At 42.0% G+C, this 21,251-nt stretch overlaps 1 protein-coding gene across 3 annotated transcripts in view; it reads left to right on the top strand.

The window, feature by feature from the left end:
* Positions 1-15,554, top strand: part of SLC25A17 (solute carrier family 25 member 17) — a 52,545-nt gene extending 36,991 nt beyond the window's left edge. For all 3 annotated transcript variants that reach the window (XM_003905587.3, XM_021921590.2, XM_021921592.2), the window contains 5 exons: positions 5,600-5,716; positions 7,375-7,520; positions 7,613-7,708; positions 10,725-10,807; positions 14,667-15,554. In XM_003905587.3, the coding sequence (XP_003905636.1) occupies positions 5,600-5,716; positions 7,375-7,520; positions 7,613-7,708; positions 10,725-10,807; positions 14,667-14,814 (590 nt within the window). In that variant the 3' untranslated portion in view covers positions 14,815-15,554. The remainder of the gene's footprint in view (positions 1-5,599; positions 5,717-7,374; positions 7,521-7,612; positions 7,709-10,724; positions 10,808-14,666) is intronic.
* Positions 15,555-21,251: the final 5,697 nt, after the last annotated feature.

The raw sequence follows: 21,251 nt of genomic DNA on the forward strand, positions 1-21,251 counted from the left end.
CCACCCCACAAAGGTATGAGTTAGCAATTCCAAAATGATTTTTTGTATACTTTAGGATAAGTAAATATATTGTGATCCTGGCCTAGTTCCCTTGGACAATAAAGAAAAAGTATATACCCTCTCCCACAAGCCATTTATTCATCATGGTTTGTTCATCAAATATATATTGGGTGTCTAGTATGTGCTAAACACAGTTCTAGATGCTAAGGATATGGCAGTAAATAAAAAATGAAAATCTCTGTCCTCATGAAGCTTACAATCTAATATTATAAGATAGACAATAGGCCGGGCGCGGTGGCTCAAGCCTGTAATCCCAGCACTTTGGGAGGCCGAGACGGGTGGATCACAAGGTCAGGAGATCGAGACCATCCTGGCAAACACGGTGAAACCCCGTCTCTACTAAAAAATACAAAAAACTAGCCGGGCGAGGTGGCGGGCGCCTGTAATCCCAGCTACTACTCGGAGGCTGAGGCAGGAGAATGGTGTAAACCCGGGAGGCGGAGCTTGCAGTGAGCTGAGATCTGGCCACTGCACTCCAGCCTGGGCGACAGAGTGAGACTCCGTCTCAAAAAAAAAAAAAAAAAAAAAGATAGACAATAAACAAGGAAAATACATAGTGTGTTAGAGGATACAGTTACAGACAAAATTTAAGCAAAGAGGGGATAGAGTACTGAGGGTTAGAAAGAGGTACCACCGGCCGGGCGCGGTGGCTCGTACTTGTAATCCCAACACTTTGGGAGGCCGAGGCAGGTGGATTACCTGAGGTCAGGAGTTTCAGACCAGCCGGGCCAACATGACAAAAGCCCCTCTCTACTAAAAATACAAAAATTAGCTGGGAATGGCAGCACGCACCTGTAATCCCAGCTACTTGGGAGGCTGAGGTAGGAGAATCACTTGAACCCAGGAGGCAGAGGTTGCAGTGAGCAGAGATCGCGCCACTGTACTTCAGCCTGGGAGATGGAGCAAGACTCCATCTCAAAAAAAAAAAAAAAAAGAAAGAAAAAAAGAGGTACCATTTTAGATAGTGTGGTGTTAAGTTAAAGCTGTATCTACATATTTTAACTTCAGTGCTGGGAGTGGTAAAAAGGTTAAAAATAAATTAGCTGACGTGTGCCTGTAGTCCCAGCCACTTGGGAGGCTAAGGAGGGAGGATCGCTTGAGCCCAGGAGTAGGAGACTGCAGCAAGACCATGTCTCAAAAAAACAAAACAAAATAAAATAAATAATTGTAACAGCTAATGGAATACAACAGGTGTGAAAGTGAATTCCTGTGTTTTGAAATTGTAAAGAATAAACTGAATAATCACTTGGTGATTGGATTAGATTAGTGGTTTTGCTAATTAGCCTCAATCAGCAAAATTGAGGCTGATTTTGATCCACAGGGTCAAATGTGGCATCTAGTGGGTAGAGGCCAGGGAGACTGCTAAACATCCTACACAAGAGCCCACATACACACACAACAAATAATTTTCCACCTCAAAATATCGGTAGTGTCACAGTTGGGAGACTCTGGGTTAAAGAATTTTACAATCCTTTGTAATTGTGAGATTCTCTGATTGTAGGTCTTCTCTTTTTCTGAAGGTTGGGAGTTCCTTGAAAATTACTTTTGTGAGTTTTAAACTTCTCTTCATAACAAGTTTTTATGTCTTAATATGTACATATTTTTATAATAATTATAATAGCTTTCTCTCTTCCTGCTGTATTATAATCACTGCAGAAATGAGTTGTATCATCTCTAAGGAGAACTAGGAACAGCATTGTTCTTCAAATTCTTCTTGAAACTTAGAAATTTATTATTTGTTGTATTTTCCCAGAAAAACCAGCCTATAAAGCTTAATATCCTGGGGAATAATTTGGGAACAGAACCTTAACAGATAACTTATATGAAGAGACACTCATTTTTGTGAAATTGGAATTTTTACCAATAAACTCTTACTGAATGCCAAAGGTATTATTGTTGTGATAGTTAAAAATGCATTTCTTGCCCTCTGGCCTTAAATCTGGCAAGACAGGTTTGTTCCTGTTGTGTGTAAAGCTTCATTCCTTCCTACTGAGTCAAGTGAGATTTGTTAGATTTGTGCCTTTGTTTTGCCATTTTCTTATATCCATGGTCGTTGCACATATTTCCCGGAAGTGCATACCCAATTAGCATACTTCACTTGTGTTTTCTCTCCATAACAAAGGAGACTCACTGCTGATAAAACTATCAAGATTTCAGGAGTAAATAGCTGTGTTCTAATTGTTCCTTGATTTAGTGAATAATTTCAGTGTGTTCAATTACTGTTCTTCATCTCTTAATTTTGGTTTATTCTTTCTTGTAAATGATTTGTTACATAAAAGAAAGAAAGAAAATAGAATTATAGACATTAGAATTAGAAAGAAAAACAGTCTTCTGCCCTTTGGTAGGTAAAGTATTAATTTGTATGCCCACTTTAGACTGAAGTAGCACCCACAGCTTGGAACTGGCAGAAGATTTTTCTTTTTTGTTTGTTTGTTTGTTTTTGAGATGGAGTCTCATACTGTCACCCAGGCTGGAGTGCAGTGGCGCAATCTCGGCTCACTGCAACCTCCACCACCCGGGTTCAAACGATTCTCCTGCCTCAGCCTCCCGAGTAGCTGAGATTACAGGCACCCGCCACCATGCCCTGCTCAGTTTTGTATTTTTAGTAGAGACGGGGTTTCACCATGTTGGCCAGGCTGGTCTCTAACTCCTGACCTCGTGATCCACCTGCCTCAGCCTCCCAAAGTGCTGAGATTCCAGGCGGGAACCGCTGCGCCTGGCCGGAACTGGCAGAAGAGTTACACGGGCATATAAAAAAGCAGACAATTTTCTTTGTCCTTTGGGCCTGTCAGGAGTTGGTACTCACGAATGGTTTGTGGCATGCTTCTCTCAGTGGAATGCTGACCTTTGCTTGATGATACAGGTTGCAAGTTTTAGTAAAGTTTTGGATTCCCAAGTATTTTGAGTAGCTTCTCTCAGAACTCATAAAATTATAGTGGTTAAAAAGTACTCCTCCATTTATTTTGACTTAGAGGGTGAAAAAAGTACTTGAACTTCTCAGATAAAAAGCTTTGAAATACCAAATGTTCTTACAAGGACTTTATAATCCGTTATGTAAGTAATGTAGTTCATTTTTGTACTTGAGGTTGTCCTTTAGAAGAATCCTTTTAGTTTTTCTGCTTGTGTTAAGAATGGGGATAGGAAAGCAGTTTTTTTGTTGTTGTTGTTGTTTTTTAATAAGAAAAGGTCTTACTCTTTTGCCCGGGCTCTGGAGTGCAGTGGCACGATCACAGCTCACTGCAGCCTCAACCTCCTGGGCTGAGGCGATCTTCCCACTTCAGCCTCTTGAGTAGCTGGAACCACAGGAGTGTGCCACCATGCCTGGCTAATTTTTAATATTTTTTTTTAGAGATGGAGTCTCCCTCTGTTGCCCAGGCTGCTATTGAACTCCTGGGCTCAAGTGATCCTCCCACATGGGCCTCTCATAAGTGTTGAGATTACAGGCATGAGCCACCACACTGGGTGTGAAAGCAGAATTTTAAAGAATGGTTAGATCTTTATCTTAGTTGCATTGCCCCCTAAGTGTTTTTGTATGTGCCTACCTCTTAAATGAAGAAAATTTTGATTTCTAAAGAATTTATTTAACAGGCAGCATATTTCACTTGTTTAGAAAGGTGGGTGCACTTTGCCTTTCTACCGTATCTGTGGAAGCTTATAATCTCTGCTCCTGAGCTCTCCTGTCCTCCTTTTCTCTTAAAACAAATGTAGTAGACTGCTCAGTAGCACTTTCTAGTCTGGTTTTTCTGACTGTTAGTTTTTCTCTGTTAAGTGAAGTGTGCATTGCATTGAATAGGAATATGTTCTAAAATCTAGGCAAATAGGAATGTGTTAATATCCTTCTGTAATGGCCTCTGGGGCATGGGTGCTTTTGAAAAAATGAGACTAGCAAGACTCTGTAACTAAGGGTTTTTTAGATTATGTATGTATTAGACAATGTATGAATATTTTAAGTTATAACTAAAGATGACTTCTTAATGTTCTGTGAATCTATAAAAATATGACAAATGGCCGGGCGCGGTGGCTCAAGCCTGTAATCCCAGCACTTTGGGAGGCCGAGGCGGGCGGATCACAAGGTCAGGAGATCGAGACCATCCTGGCTAACATGGTGAAATCCGGTCTTTACTAAAAATACAAAAAAATTAGCCGGGCGTGGTGGCAGGCGCCTGTAGTCCCAGCTACTCGGGAGGCTGAGGCAGGAGAAAGGCGTGAACCCGGGACGCGGACCTTGCAGTGAGCCGAGATCGCGCCACTGCACTCCAGCCTGGGCGACAGAGCAAGACTCCGTCTCAAAAAAAAAAAAAAAAATGACAAATATGACTGATAAAATTATTAGGTGATGTCTTTTATTTTGAGAAATGTGCTCTCATAATGCTCCTTAGAGACAGGCAGCAAAATATCTTTAACAACTGTATGCAACCAATGAAAACATTGAATTTGAATCTCTTGGCTGTTTTGTCAAGTTTATCCTTGGTTAGACTGCATTTCCTATATATAATATTTTGAGATTCTTAAATCAAAACTTTATTTCTTCAATTGTCTTTAAATGAATTTTAGTAAAAGACTTCTCTTCCTTAGGATTTTTTCTCTTGGTTCTTCAGATCTTGAATAGAGCCAGAGAGCTGGATGTGCGCTTTTTTACTGAGTTTGTTCATTGCTTCATTTGTTCCACTATTTATTTAATAAATATTTATTTATAAAGTATATACCATGTGTCAGGCACTTTGTTACAATTCTATCTGGTATTTTTTTTTTTAATCATTTCAGGACTGGTGAGGAATATTTTAATATCTCAAGATGGTGTTAAATTGGGATCATGTGTTTTCAAAAAAGAAGCACCTGGCTCATTGTATTGTTCTACTCTGAGGCAACCTTGGGGGGCCAAGATCCCCATCTTTAAGCTTGTAAGGATCATGATGCTTGTGAAGCTGTTTCAGGTGTTTTGTGACACTTAACTGATGCTTGCTGCCTGCCTGTCCTAATTCTCTAAGCAATGAGGAACTCTTCAGTGAGCTGTCTCTGTGAAGGCATTTTTAAATGTCACCACTTCCTGTCCCACCCCTGTCACTCATTGTACCAGATCCATACTCACTTCAAACCATGTGAGCTACTTAAGTAAGAGTTGTAAATTGTGTGTTTTATCTGATATTGTTATGGACTTAGCATGTTAGGTATAAGCCACTCCCATCTCTAAAGCTGTTAACGTTAAAATTATATTTAAAGCTATGACTATATCGCAGTTGCTACTTTGAATGGTATGTAAATTGACATATAGATTACCTATTGTACAAATGAGGGAACTTGTTGCTCTTCATCTGGAGAGGTGCTGCTGCCAGCCATTTTGCTCTCAGCAAAGCTTCCAAATCGCTTCTAACAGTAGTGGCTTGTGTTGTACCCTGGCACAAAGAGACACCTTACCTTAGGTCTCCTAAGAGGTCAGTGACAGAGATATAAATGGAATATTAGTATGTAGCTTTAAAACAGCAAAGCTTAAAAGCTGACATTTTGCTTTCCCTTTTTCTCTCCATCTTTCTTGTTAAAGGAGTAGTTAACGTGTTGCTAACAACTCCACTCTGGGTGGTAAATACCAGACTGAAGCTGCAAGGGGCAAAATTCAGGAATGAAGACATTGTACCAACGAACTACAAAGGTATCATTGGTAAGTATCTCTTCGCAGAATTTCTATTTCAGGATTTTCTTTCTTCTTTGTATCTGGAATATGTTGCCACATAAAGCTACATAAAGTATCCTTTGCCCGCTTTTTGATGGGATGTTTGATTTTTTTCTTGTAAATTTGTTTAAGTTCTCTGTAGATTCTGGATATTAGCCCTTTGTCACATGGGTAGATTGCAAAAATTTTCTCCCATTCTATAGGTTGCCTGTTCACGCTGATGGTAGTTTCTTTTGCTGTGCAGAAGCTCTTTGGTTTAATTAGATCCCATTTGTCTATTTTGGCTTTTGTTTCCATTGCTTTTACCTAATGTAAATGATGAGTTAATGGGTGCAGCATGCCAATATGGCACATGTATCTATATGTAACAAACCTGCATGTTGTGCACATGTACCCTAGAACTTAAAGTATAATTTTTTAAAAAAATAGCTACATAACAGACAACCTCAAATCTCGGCATTCATCAATAACATTTTTTTTTAACACATGTGTCTGTGGATTGACGTGGATTTGGCTCATCTAGGCTGAGCCTAGCCTAACAGTCTCAGTTCACATGTCTCTCCTCTTTCTGGGACCAGCATGAGCATATTCTTCTCATTGTGATGGCAAAAGGTCAAGAGGGCACACCCAACAGTATAAACACCTTTCAACCCTGTTGGCACCTTGTCTGCTGACATCCCAGTGGCCAAAGCACATCACATAGCCAAGCCCAAGACCAGGGGTAGAGAATTATGCTGCTCCCAAGGAGTGTCAGTGGGAGGGGATGAATATTTTTGAAAAATAATCTATACTTTTTTATTCTAGTGTTGTCTTTGGATAGATACCAGATTGGTATCTGGTATCTTTGAGCTTCTGCCTTTCAATAGTACCACACTGCCAGGTTCTCCTTTCCCATACATCAATCTTTGTAGTGAAATAGTGGTTTTTAAAAGTCAAATCCTGTATAATAAACTCCAGGAAACGATCTTATCTTTTCTTGTACTGGACTTTTTTGTGAAAGATGTGGGCTCAGTTCACAGTTCTGTGTAATCCAGAATTCCCAGTGATGCTGATAATGACTTAGGAGAATTGGATGTTCTAACTCCGGATCGTCAGGAACGGTTGCCTGTGATTGAAGTTGGTCTCTCAATAACTTGGTGACTGTCAGTGTCTGATTATCAAAAAGTAATTAACTGATAAACTTGCCCCCAAACTATCATTGCAAGAAATACATATTGTTTTTTTTTTTTTTTTTTTTTGAAACGGAGTCTTGCTCTGTCACCCAGGCTGGAGTGCAGTGGTACAATCTTGGCTTACTGCAACCTCTGCCTCGCGGGTTCAAGCAATTCTCCTGCCTCAGCCTCCCAAGTAGCTGGGATTACAGGCGTGTGCCACCACACCTAGCTGATTTTTGTATGTTTAGTAGAGACAAGGTTTCACCATGCTGGCCAGGCTGGTCTCGAACTCCTGACCTCATGATCCACCCGCCTCAGCTTCCCAAAGTGCTGGGACTATAGGCATGAGCCATTGTACGCAGCTGCCAGAAGGAAATCTTTATAGAACCAGTATGGTTTGTGTTCTGGGTACATTTGAACGGAATTCACATTGTCTTCTCTAGTTAGGGGGTTGTCATCATGCTTTTCAAAAGTCCCTGATTTCTTGTTTAGATGCTTTTCATCAGATCATTCGAGATGAAGGAATCTCGGCTTTATGGAATGGCACATTTCCCTCATTGCTGTTGGTCTTCAATCCTGCCATCCAGTTCATGTTCTATGAAGGTTTAAAACGGCAGCTTTTAAAGAAACGGATGAAGGTAATCCCTGATTTTGAAAGCAGTAAAATAATTCTCTCTGACACCTTCTTGTTGACTTGATTGATATGGTTTGTTCTTTCTTTGCTTTCCAGCTTTCTTCCTTGGATGTGTTCATCATTGGTGCAGTAGCCAAAGCGATTGCCACCACGCTCACCTATCCCATGCAGACGGTACAGTCAATTCTGAGGGTGAGTGGTGGGGTTCTTTTCGCATCTAGTCAAACAGCATTCTAATATATGTAGTCTCTTGATTTAAAACAGTGTTAATAAAGCAATAAAGCAGTTAGTTGGTATGCCAGAGTATTCCTTATCCATTTTTTTTTCTTTTCTTTTCTTTTTTTGAGACAGGATCTCCCTCTGTCACCCATGCTGGAGTACTGTGGTGCGACATGGGTCTCTATAGCCTCGACCTCCTAGGCACAAGCAGTCCTCCTGCCTCAGCCGCCCAAGTAGCTGAGACTACAGGCATACACCACCTTGTCCAGCTAATTAAAAATTTTTTTTTCTGAAGATGAGGTCTCACCATGTTTTCCAGGCTTGTCTCAAAGTCCTGGACTAAAGCGATCCTCCTGCCTTGGCCTTCCAAAGTGCTGGGATTATAGGCATGAACCATTGTGCCTGGCCCCCATTTTTTTATTTGATATTTTGCTTAACTAGGCTGGCTGTCATTGGTTTAGAATGAAGTTTGCATTTGTGATTTCTTAGGTAACATAATGTCTCAGAAAACACAAATGTGGAGACAAGTTCTTTAAAGACCTCAGGAAAGCATAACTTTGCTTCCTTCTCATTCAAGTTTATTGGTTTGGTGCCCCAGGGGGGATTATCCTTTACAAAGTCAGAGGCTGATTCCTTTAGTTCACTCAGGAGGAATGAATGATTTAGCTTTTCTGAAGCACTCTCAAATTTCTGTTTTTTAATTCATTCAGTTATTTATCTGTTCAAATATTTACTAAGCATCCACACTGTGGGAGGAACTGGGCATGCAGTGGTAAATAAAAGTCATAATCCCTGTCCTCATGGAGCTAGTGGAAGTTAGAATGAACAGGTAAACAAGCAAAATAAATAGGTAATTACAAATTGAAAAAAGAGCTATAAAGGAAATTATTTACTGGAGAGGGGCATGGTGGGGATCTTCTTAGATAGCATGATTGGAGGTGGGCTTCTTTGAGAAGGGATGTTTAAATCAAGATGCAAAGGAGGGTAAGGCCCTAGCCAGGCACAGTGGAGGAAAGTGCATTCCAGGCAGGGGGAGCATGATGTGTGTATTAGTCTATTCTCATGCTGCTCTAAAGGACTGCCTGAGACTGGGTAATTTGTAAAGGAAAGAGATTTAATTGACTCACGTTTCAGCATGGCTGGGGGGCCTCAGGAAACTTACAATCATGGCAGAAGGGGAAGCAAACATGTCCTTCTTCACATGGCTGCAGCACGGACAAGTGCAGGGGGAACTCCTCCTATAAAACCAGCAGATCCCGTGAGACTTACTACCACAAGAACGGTATAGGGGAAACCGCCCCCATAATTCAGTTATCTCCACCTGGCCCTGCCCTTGACATGTGGGGATTATTACAATTCAAGGTGAGATTTGGATGGGGACACAGCCAAACCATATCAATGTACTAAGAATTTGGTGCATCCTAGGGACTGAAAGAAGGCCTCTATGCAGTAGAGTGGCTCAGGGTGAGATTACAAGAGTAGCAGGGAAACCGTAGGTGAGGAATGTGGATTTTTTATCCTCAGCACTGGAAGCTGAGAATATGTGATGGGAAGGGCTTTAAGCTGGAGAATATGTGCTGTGATTTACAATTGGAGAAGATTGTTGTGGCTATGATGTGGTGAACTGGTCAGAAAGCTAAGAGAGAAAGCCAGGGGCAATCTAGTAGGAGGCTATTTCGGTAATACAGGCGACAGAGGATGGTGGCCTGGACCATGGTGGCGGCACTAAAGAGGAGAGGAGTAGGATAAGGACAGATGCAAGATCTGTTTTGGAGAAAAATTTCAAAAGGCTTGTTGCTAGATAAAATAGAGGTGTTAGTGAGAGTATTCCAGTTCAGAAAAATTAGTACTTTCTGTTAAAAGCATTTTTACTAATGTATTATTTTAAAATTGGTACTTAATATAAGGGAATTCAGTAGCATCCTTGTAAATGTATTTTAACACTTTTATAATGTAAACACATAATGTGAAGAGCTTAGACTGCAGAGGTCCTAAATGATTCGTTTCTCAGAATTTCCTAAAGAAGTGGAAGTTATTACCATCAATATCTAAATCATCATCCTGGGCATATTTTTTTCTTCTGAGGTAGAATTTTCCTATACATTTCTATAAAATGAAAATTACCATGCTTGCTTCATTGAAAACTTTTTCTTAGGTCGGACATGGTAGCTCATGCCTGTAATCCCAGCACTTTGGGAGGCCAAGGCTGATGGATCATTTGAGGTCAGAAATTTGAGACCAGCCTGGCTAACATGGTGAAACCACGTCTCTACTAAAAATACAAAAATTAACCAGGCGTGGTGGTACATGTCTATAATCCCAACTACTCGGGAAGCTGAGGCAGGAGAATTGCTTAAACCTGGGAGGTGGAGCCAAAATTGCGCCACTGCACTCTAGCCTGGGTGGCAGAGTGAGAAGATGTCTCAAAAAAAAAAGAAAAGAAAAGAAAAGAAAAATTTTTCTTATTTTCGCTTATTTAATTGAAATATTTCACTCAGTTGAAAAATACAGGTTTAATGAAATCTATGGTACTGGCCGGGCGCGGTGGCTCAAGCCTGTAATCCCAGCACTTTGGGAGGCGGAGACAGGCGGATCACGAGGTCAGGAGATCGAGGCCATCCTGGCTAACACGGTGAAACCCCGTCTCTACTAAAAAATACAAAAAACTAGCCGGGCGTGGTGGCGGCGCCTGTAGTCCCAGCTACTCGGGAGGCTGAGGCAGGAGAATGGCGTGAACCCGGGAGGCGGAGCTTGCAGTGAGCTGAGATCCGGCCACTGCACTCCAGCCTGGGCAGCAGAGCGAGACTCCATCTCAAAAAAAATTAAATAAATAAAAAATTTTTTAAAAAAAAGAAATCTATGGTACTAACTGGATAAATTTATTAATGTATGCTATAAGATACTGCTCCAACATAATATCCTCTCCAGGTAGTAATGAAGATTTTTAAAAGCAGCAACAGTACTTACTTTTTTTTCCCTCTTTCCTCAGTTTGGGCGTCATAGACTAAACCCAGAAAACAGAACATTGGGAAGTCTTCGGAATATTCTCTATCTTCTTCACCAACGAGTAAGGTGAGCTTTGCAGATGCCTCGCATCCCGTGCTGTCCTTCAGCAGCCGTCTCTGCCAGGGACGGGTTGCATTTCCCTCTCTCACACTACTGCCTCGGTCCAAAACCTTTCCCTTGCTTGCTGTGCTTAGACGTTTCCCATTTCAGGAGCCTAGTACAGTATGACAGTATTTTGGGAAATTATGGAAAAGTTCAGGTTGTTATTCTTTGTTAGTTACAAATATACAGAACTTCTGGCCGGGCGCGGTGGCTCAAGCCCCTAATCCCAGCACTTTGGGAGGCCGAGACGGGCGGATCACGAGGTCAGGAGATAAAGACCATCCTGGCTAACACGGTGAAACCCCATCGCTACTAAAAAATACAAAAAACTAGCCCGGCGAGGTGGCAGGCGCCTGTAGTCCCAGCTACTCAGGAGGCTGAGGCAGGAGAATGGCGTAAACCTGGGAGGCGGAGCTTGCAGTGAGCTGAGATCCGGCCACCGCACTCCAGCCTGGGCGACAGAGCGAGACTCCGTCTCAAAAAAAAAAAAAAAAAAAACAAATATACAGAACTCCTTCAGAAAGAGAACCCTTCTATACTCCAGTCACCCTGAGTGGTGCTTTCATCAGTGGCATATCCTATGACCCCTCTTAGCAATGTAACATCTGCCTATAGAATAGGAGTACTGGAGAAGGGAGGGGGCAGTGGAAAAAGTAATAATAGTGATGATGATGATGATGGTAAGAGTAGCTAACATTTTCATTGGTTTGCTGTGTGGCAGACACTGAGCTAGAGGCTACACGTAGGTAATCGCAATCCTAACAGTAGCTCTGTGAGTTAAGAACTATTGCCATTTCCTGTTTCATTTAAAGAAACTGACACTTAGTGAAGTCAGGTATGTCAGGGACCTCCTTTGAAGCAGAAGCTCTTACAACTTTATTAGTGTTCCTAGATACAAGATATTTTGAAAATAAATTTGTTATTAAAATAAAATGTGCAGCTGGGCACAGTGGCTCATGCCTGTAATCCCAACACTTTGTGATGCTGAGACAGGAGGATGACTTGAAGCCAGGAGTTCAAGACCAGCCTGGGCAAAGTAGTGAGATCCCGTCTCTACAAAAAATATTTACAAAATTAGCCAAGCATGTGGCACACATGTGTAATCACAGCTACACATGAGGCTGAGGCAGGAGATTCACTTGAGCCCGACAGATCGAGGCTATGCTGGGTTATGATGGCACCAGTGTACTCCAGCCTGGGCTATAGAGGCAAGACCTTGTCTCAAAACAAAACAAAACAAAAAGAACATTCAAGGGACTAAACGATAAAATTAGGCTGGCATGGTGGCACACACCTATAATCCCAGCACTTTGGGAGTCCGAGGCAGGCAGATTGCTTTAACTCAGGAGTTTGATAACAGCCTGGACAACATAGTGAGACCCTGTCTCAACACAAATAAAAAATTAGCTAGGCGTGCTGGTGCGTACCTATAGTCCCAGCTGCCCAGGAGGCTGAGGTGGAAGGATTGCTGGAACCCAGGAGGTTGAGGCTGCAGTGAATCGTGATTGTGCCACTGCACTCTAGCCTGAGCAGCAGAGTGAGACCTTCTATCAAAAAATAAAATACAATAAAAGACAAAGAATAGGTATAAAGTAAAAAATAAATAGTTACTATATCAAGTATTGGGAGGGATGTTGGAGCAGCCAGAACTTACTTTCCCATGCTCCTGGTGGGAATATAGAATGGTACAGCTGCTTTGGAAGGCAATTTGGCATTTTCTTTAAAAAATTTATATGTACCACACCTATTATAGGACCCAGCCATCCACTTCAGGGTATTTACCCAAGAGAAATGAAAGCATATGTCTACACAAAAGCTTGTATACAGATGTTATTAATGGCTTTTTTTTTTTAATTTTTTAATTTTTGATTTTTGTGGGTACATAGCAGGTGTATATTTTTGAGGTACGTGAGATGTTTTGATACTGGCATGCAAAGCATACTAATCACATCATGGAAAATGGGGTGTCCATCCTCTCAAACCTTTATTCTTTTTGTTACAAACCGTCCTATTATACTCTTTTAGTTATTTTTAAATGTACAATTAAATTATTATTGACTCTAGTCACCTGTTGTGCTAGCAAATACAAGGTCTTATTCAAACTCTCTATTTTTGTACTCATTAACCATCCCCGCCTTCCGCCCAACACTGCTCTTCCCAGTAGTCTCTGGGAACCATCCTTCTACTCTTTATCTCCATGAGTTCAATTGTTTTGATTTTTAGGTCCCACAAATAAGTGAGAACATGCGATATTTGTCTTTCTGTGCCTGGTTTGTTTCACTTAGCAGAATGACCTCCAGTTCCATCCATGTTGTTACAAATGACAAGCTCTCATTCTTTTTGACGGCCGAATAGTACTGCATTTTATATAAGTACCACATTTTCTTTATCCATTTATCTGTTGATGGACATGTAGATTGCTTCCAAATTTACGACATTATTTATGAGAACCATAATCTGTGGCTGGGTGCGGTGGCTCACACCTGTAATCCCAGCACTTTGGGAGGCTGAGGCGAGCAGATCACGAAGTCAGGAGATCAAGACCATCCTGGCTAACATGATGAAACCCCGTCTCCACTAAAAATACAAAAAAAAGGCCGGGTGTGGTGGCTCACACCTGTAATCCCAGAACTTTGGGAGGCCGAGACGGGTGGATCACAAGGTCAGGAGATCGAGACCATCCTGGCTAACATGGTGAAACCCCGTCTCTACTAAAAATACAAAAAATTAGCCAGGCGTGGTAGTGGGCTCCTGTAGTCCCAGCTACTTGGGAGGCTGAGGCAAGAGAATGGTGTGAACCCGGGAGGCGGAGCTTGCAGTGAGCGCAGATCACGCCACTGCACTCCAGCCTGGGTGATAGAGCGAAACTCTGTCTCAAAAAAAATAAATAAATAAAAATAAATAAAAATAAATTAGCCAGGCGTGGTGGCGCATGCCTTTAGTCCCAGCTACTCAGGAGGCTGAGGCAGGAGAATGGCTTGAACCCAGGAGGTGGAGGTTGCAGTGAGCCAAGATCTCGCCACTGCACTCCAGCCTGGGTGACTGGCATCCTCCTCCTCCTCATCTGGGAGCTTGTGAGAAATGCACATTCTTGGGCTGGGTGCAGTGGCTCACGCCTGTAATCCCAACACTCTGGGAGGCCGAGGCTTGGAGGATCACGTGAACGTAGGAGTCAGAGACCAGCACGGGCAACATAGTGAGACCCTGTCTCTAGTAAAAAGAAGAAATGCAAATTCTTGAATTTCATCCCAAACTTAGTCAATCAGAAACTCTGGGAATTGACCCAGCGATGTATGTTTTAAGAAGCCTTTCAGGTGATTTGGATGCCTGCTAAATTTGAAAACCACCGAGTGAGAGGATGAAATGTATGGGAAGTTTGAGAATCAGGTAGCTTTTCATTTTTCTCTTTCGTTATACTGAGCTGAAATGATCTAAACATATTGGTAGCTGTCCTGCCATTTAGGGACTAAGTTGAAATAACTGAATTAGCATTAAAGTGAAGATCCAGAAGTTCTTAGTTAGATCACAGATTTTGCCATTAAGATGGTTTCAGGAGGTTTCAGGATCTGCATCCTCAGTGGGATACTGTCAACATTCTGCTAATTAATGGTGACTATAAGGACAAAGTATTAGTGGTTCATGAATACTAAAGTTTCATCAGTCCCCAAATACCTTTAAAGATAAGAAGTACTTTGACAGCAGAAGTCTGTGTTGAATCTAAAACCTCCACTGCTTGTTCTCATCAAAGTGCTGTAGCTATCTAGGCAGCATGTTCTCTGATGCAGGAGCTGACTTCTGTTTTTTCAAACCTCTTTCCCTTTAGGCGTTTTGGAATACTGGGACTCTACAAAGGCCTGGAAGCCAAACTGCTGCAGACAGTCCTCACTGCTGCTCTCATGTTCCTTGTTTATGAGAAACTGACAGCTGCCACCTTCACAGTTATGGGGCTGAAGCGTGCACACACACACTGAGATGCCTTCCCATGACAAATTCCGAAGATGCTCAAGAGGGAGGTTTCCTCGTGAGTGAAGAGAAATGATTCTCCTTTGACTCTGGCTCCTCCCACCACAAATGGTACCCTCTTTGGCTTGAAAAGCATCCAAGGGTGTACAGGGAGTATGGCAAACTGGACCTGTTGTCACCTTAATTGTCATGCTGACTGGTGGCAGTTGGACTAATATGAAAAAAACATTGTTGAAAACCTAAAAATGAAAGTTTGTGAGTGTTTATTGGTTTTCTTAAGAGAAATGGACTATTTTGCTCTCATGTGTAATATTTTCTATTTAAATTTTTCTTAAATATACCAGCTGTTTTCTTTCCCTGAACTCCCCCAGGTTCTAGGACAAATTTAATAACGTGTAATTCTCCTCAAATACTTTTGTATGTCTCAGTGTTGGCGTTTTCCTCCCTAAAACTAACATTAAGGCTGTGCCACGGGCATGACTTGATTTTTGTTGGGCTTTTGTTTTCCTGCTTAAGGAGAGGTGTCTTTTTAGGATATGAGTGATTTGTTTTGTGAAATGAAAATTGTTCATCCAAAACGATTCTCTTATAAACTATTGGTAAATGTCACTTATTCATTAGTGTTTGACATAATTTTTAGAATATTTATTTTGAATCAATCCTTTCATTACGAAAGACTTGAAGTTTTGTGTCCATCCTTACAAGCCCTGGTCAGTCAAGTCCCAATAAATGGTCAGCACAAAAAAGATACTCTTGAAAATTGCTCTTCATTAAGGTATTACGTTGAGTTTGCAACCAGATGGGAAAAATCACAAAAATGAGAAGAGGGGGAGCAGGTATCTTGTTGAGGTCTGGAATATTATCTCCCGTTATAAACTTGGTGTAGGCTGTATATTTTGAAAATAAACATCTGGTTGAGGTTATTTCATTTGGAAACCTTCCTTAGAGTCCTATTGCTCAGTGTAGTCCATCAGACAGTGACACTGCCGCGAGCTTGCTGGGCATGCAACCCAGAGTTTCTGAATCCTGCTCCGTATTTTAACATCCCTGGGGGATTCTTAGCCACATTAAAGGTCCAGAGACCATAGGACCCCCTGACCCACCAGAAGTGATTGGTTTCAATTATGGACATCAAGATAAAGATTTTTCTCAAACGAAAGAGATTAATGTATTCAAACAACCTCTGAAAAATCTAGGAGTCCTATGTCGTCTTTTGCTTTCTACTCACAGCACGTCGTTTAGGTGGTAGGGCTTTTATTCTGTGGCTAGGAGTGGATTTAGATATCTCGACCCACTCAAGAAGCAAATTTTCTTGACATTAGTAGAGCAGTTCTTTGGATTTCTGTGACTTCGTGTTTGTCCCTATAACAAAATGGCAGGTTTTTGATTTATAAGTCCATGATTCAGTCAGAGAGAGTAATAATGAAATACTTCATTCTTTAGGATTTAGGTCAATTTTGAGAGTGGAAATTTCCTTCTCTAATTTCCTCTTTAGTCCCTGTGGTAATTTCAAAGTATATGATTGTTAAAGATCATCGTATTGTTCTAGCAAACAAAAATTAGCAGGAGCTAATAATCTGGGAAGAGGACTGAACATTCATCCCCTATTTAAGTCAGAGAATTGAAGACAGAATTGTTTTTACTACTTTTTAATTTTACTTTAAGGTTTTTATGTGCCTGTGGCAGACCTTGAGTGGGAAGTACAACATTATTTTGATTTCTGAATAGGAGAAGAATGATCATAAAGGTGCCATGTGTGTTTTCATTATTGTTTTAATTATGCTGTTCCCTTTGGAACTTGAATTTTGAGCTCAGAATACTGCGAGTTGGTCTGTTAGGATAATTTCCAATTCAAATTATATAGCTCTATTAGCTATTTATGATGTGAGAATGTGTTTGATGCTTCTCTTTTTCTGATTTTATGAGGAAACAATTTAACATTGAGTTATGTTCCTTATGGAAATTTATAGACTCACCAGTTGAAACTAGTTAGTAACCCACCTAGTTTTGTAACCATAAGTTGTTTGAAAAACCTGAAGAGCTGAAGTCTGTACTAGGGAAAAGAGAATTTTTTATTTTTGATACTTTGTGCAGTTTCTCTAGAATATGAGAATTAAGAACCTTAGGGATTGTATTAGTGTCACCGCAGTAGAAAATTTAATTTCTGTAAGTATTTAATGTGTGTTTTGAAGCGGGCACTGTCCTATTTCTACCCTTGTCTGTTCTACAGTTAAGTAAGAAATGCAGAAATAGATCTGTCATAAGAACATATTCAATGGGAGTTAGAAATCTTGGGTTTTGCCGGGCGCGGTGGCTCAAGCCTGTAATCCCAGCACTGGGAGGCAGTGGTGGATCTGAGTCAGGAGGTCGAGACCATCACTTGCTAACATGGGTGAAACCCGTCTCTACTAAAAATACAAAAAAAACCTTGGTGGTGTGAGCCTGTAGTCCCAGCTACTCGGAGGCTGGGGCGGGAGAATGGCGTGAGGAGCCGGGAGGTGGAGCTACAGTGAGCCAAGATCAGCCACTGCACTCCAACCCGAGGCGACAGGCCGAGACTCCGTCTCAAAAAAAAGAAATCTTGGGTTTTATTCCCATCTCTGTTGCTGACTAGCATTTTACGCCATCTCTTTGTAATTTGCTGTTTGATGAGTGGAGACAATACTCTCCACTTCAGAGGACGTTTGAGAGCTAATGATGTCAGCCAAATCCCTTGGTGACTGTGGAATAGGGAAGATCTGAGTGAAACTTTAGACAGTAGCTAGATTTATATAGCAATTTCCCTTTTGAAAGCTTATATACTTTCTCATTTTATAATCCTAATATTTCTGTGAAATAGGTAGGGACAAGTAACAATATCCCCATTTAACTAGCAAGGAAATTGAGAGAAAACTATCAAACGACTTGCCTCTTTTTTTTTATTTTTATTTTTTGAGACGGAGTCTCGCTGTGCTCCCAGGCTGGAGTGCAGTGGCGTGATCTCGGCTCACTGCAAGCTCCGCCTCCCGGGTTCAAGCCATTCTCCCGCCTCAGCCTCCCAAGTAGCTGAGCCTACAGGCGCCCGCCACCACGCCCGGCTAGTTTTTTGTATTTTTAGTAGAGACGGGGTTTCACCATGTTAGCCAGGATAGTCTTGATCTCCTGACCTCGTGATCCACCTGCCTCGGCCTCCCAAAGTGCTGGGATTACAGGCTTGAGCCACCGCGCCCGGCCCAACTTGCCTCTTTAGAAGCAGGACTAGAGTTTGAGTTTCCTGCAATCTAGTGTAATGATTAAGAGAATGGGTTCTGGAATTAGATAGACCTAGGTACAAACTTGTCCTACTCCTTACCAGCTGTGGGAACTAAGCAGTTACTGAGCTTTTATGAAACTTGGTTTCCTCAACTATGAAATGGAGATCTTGATAAACCTACCTCATAGGGTGATTGTGAGGATTAAATGAGATCATATACGTAAGTCGCTTAGCACAGGGCTTGCCACATGAGAGGAGCTAGATAAATGTTGGTGACAACTATTATGATATCACTGTTACTGGTTAGGGATATGGCTATTTGAATAGATGTATCTGTGGTTTAGTGGAAGGCACTCTGGATTTTGAGCCAGATCTGGTTCCAGTTTTCATTCCGTCACTTTATTAGCATTTGCAGCTACAGACAAATCACTTGACCTTTTGAGCTTCCGGGCCTTCATCTGTCAGGTAGAAATGATGACCTCTCAAAGCCGTTCTGATGATTAACAGCTGTAGATACGGGAGAGCATCTGGCACGGTACAGGGCATATCTATGTGCTTAATAAAAGCTGTTTGAACCAAGCAAATGAACTAGGTTTTGCTTTGGGGCAGCTTTTCCACTTTCCATTTGTTTTAATTGTGAACATTTCTTTTTTGGGAACTTTCCTTTGTTGTATCTTCTCAAAAAAAGCCAAATCCAGTAATTCTATATTTTATTTAGTAGTCAAGTTTCCCAGACACTTATCAGTTAATCAGTAAAACATGAACTGGTTTAATGGCAGCATCACTGACTGAGCTAGTGACTCACCTTGGCTCTTTTGAAAAGCTAAAGAATGGTGACTTGAGGAGCCAAATGCCACACACCTAAGAAGAGCCCTTCTCTGGGCAAGTGAATTAATTACTTGCCTGACAGTGTGGAATGTCACCAGAATACCCAACATACACAAAGCCTCATTTGTAGGATATTTATGTGTGCACTAAAAGTGGCTGATTGGGCCGGGCGCGGTGGCTCAAGCCTGTAATCCCAGCACTTTGGGAGGCCGAGACGGGTGGATCACGAGGTCAGGAGATCGAGACCATCCTGGCTAACACAGTGAAACCCTCTCTCTACTAAAAAATACAAAAAACTAGCCGGGCGAAGTGGCGGGTGCCTATAGTCCCAGCTACTCGGGAGGCTGAGGCAGGAGAATGGCGCAAACCCAGGAGGCGGAGCTTGCAGTGAGCTGAGATCCGGCCACTGCACTCCAGCCTGGGTGACAGAACGAGACTCTGTCTCAAAAAAAAAAAAAAAAAAAAGTGGCTGATTGAGGCCAGGCACCAGGGCTCACACCTGTAATCCCAACACTTTGGGAGGCCAAGGCAGGAGGATCACTTGAGTCCAGGACTTCGAGACCAGCCTGGGCAACATAGTAAGACCCCGTCTCAATTGCTTAAAAAAAAAAAAAATCAGCTGGGCACCACAGTTCATGCCTGTAGTCCTAGCTTCTTGGGAGGCTGAGGTGAGAAGATCGCTTGAGCCCAGGAGGCAGAGGTTGCAGTGAACTGTAGTCGCACCACAGCACTCCAGCCTGGGTGACAGAGCAAGAGCCTTTACCCCGCACCCCCCACCCACCACAAAAAAGTGACTGAGAACCTGATTGTTCTGTTTGGTTTTCTTTTGTTTTTTGAGACAGAGTCTCCCTTTGTCACCAGGCTGGAGTGCAGTGGCGCAATCTCAGTTCACTGCAAGCTCCGCCTCCCAGGTTCACGCCATTTTCCTGCCTCAGCCTCCCGAGTAGCTGGGACAACAGGTGCCTGCCACTACGCCCGGCTGATTTTTTTTTTTTTTTTTTTTTAATTTTTAGTAGAGATGGGGTTTCAACGTGTTAGCCAGGATGGTCTCAATCTCCTGACCTCATGATCCACTCGCCTCGGCCTCCCAAAGTGCTGGGATTACAGGTGCGAGCCACCCCGCCCGCCCTGTTTTGTTTTGTTTCGTTTTGTTTGTTTTGTTTTGCCTTCACAGGAGCAGTGGGAGGGCTTTATTACTATGTAAATTGAAGGTTAGTGCTGATCTTTCTGGGACATACTTGTTGCCCCTGAAAAGTGCATTCAGTGGGCTTAATGAGCAAAAAAAAAAGAGTTTTCTAGAGGCTAAGTGGGAGAAGAAGGAAAACTACTAAAGACAGAGTGAAAAAGAAATTAGGAGATGGTATGAGAGTCAAGGAAAGGGAGAGACCAGTGCCTACCACAACACTCAAAGAGATGTTCAAAAAATGTGTGGCAGGTACATACTGGACAGTGAACTGTGGGACCCAGCAAATGGGGTTCAGTCTGTAATGACATTGAAAAGGAAGGAGAAATCTGTTTGAAACTAGTTATAGAGCATGAGAGTGGGTCCTGAAACTTCCATGCAAGAAACTGAATGCCCACTAAATGCTAGTTACAATTAATTTATATACATCTTGATATCCTTGTAACAACTCCAGCGTATGGAGTTTATTTCCATTAACAGATGAAGTAGTTGAAGCTTAAAGGGTAATTTATCTACAGTCACACGTGTCATGAATAGGGGTAGGGATTCCTAGTTGAGGCTGACTTTTTACCCTGCCATACTACATTCTTCAGATGTCCTTAAAAGTAAGCCATCTAGACCGGGCGCGGTGGCGCACGCCTGTAATCCCAGCACTTTGGGAGGCCAAGGCGGGCAGATCACCTGAGGTCAGGAGTTCAAGACCAGCCTAACCAACATGGTGAAACCCTGTCTATACTAAAAATACAAAAATTAGCTGGGTGTGGTGGTGGGCGTCTGTAATCCCAGCAACTTGGGAGGCTGAGGCAGGAGAATCGCTTGAACCCAGGAGGCGGAGGTTGCAGTGAGCCGAGATCATGCCACTGCACTTCAGCGTGGGTGACAGAGCAAGACTCCATCCCCCACAAAAAAAGTAACCTTCGTTTATTTCTTTGCTTTAATTGGAGTCACCAAAATGATCTACCCTAAGGGCACTGCTTATGTAATCGTGTCACGTGCACCTCATTCTTGTTTTGCTTTGGTGTCTGTAGAACCCACTGGCAAACTGGATGGCCAGTCAAGTAGGTGGTTCCCTGTGTGGGTATCATATGGAGGACCTTCTTAAAGTGCAAATTCCTCTTCTAAGAATAATGTTATATTCATTTAAGAAATCATTTTTGATTGTCTGCCATATCCAAACACTATGCAAATTGCTGGGATTATAC

Source organism: Papio anubis, chromosome 16 (genome assembly GCF_008728515.1).
Source record: "Papio anubis isolate 15944 chromosome 16, Panubis1.0, whole genome shotgun sequence".
Taxonomy (NCBI): domain Eukaryota; kingdom Metazoa; phylum Chordata; class Mammalia; order Primates; family Cercopithecidae; genus Papio; species Papio anubis.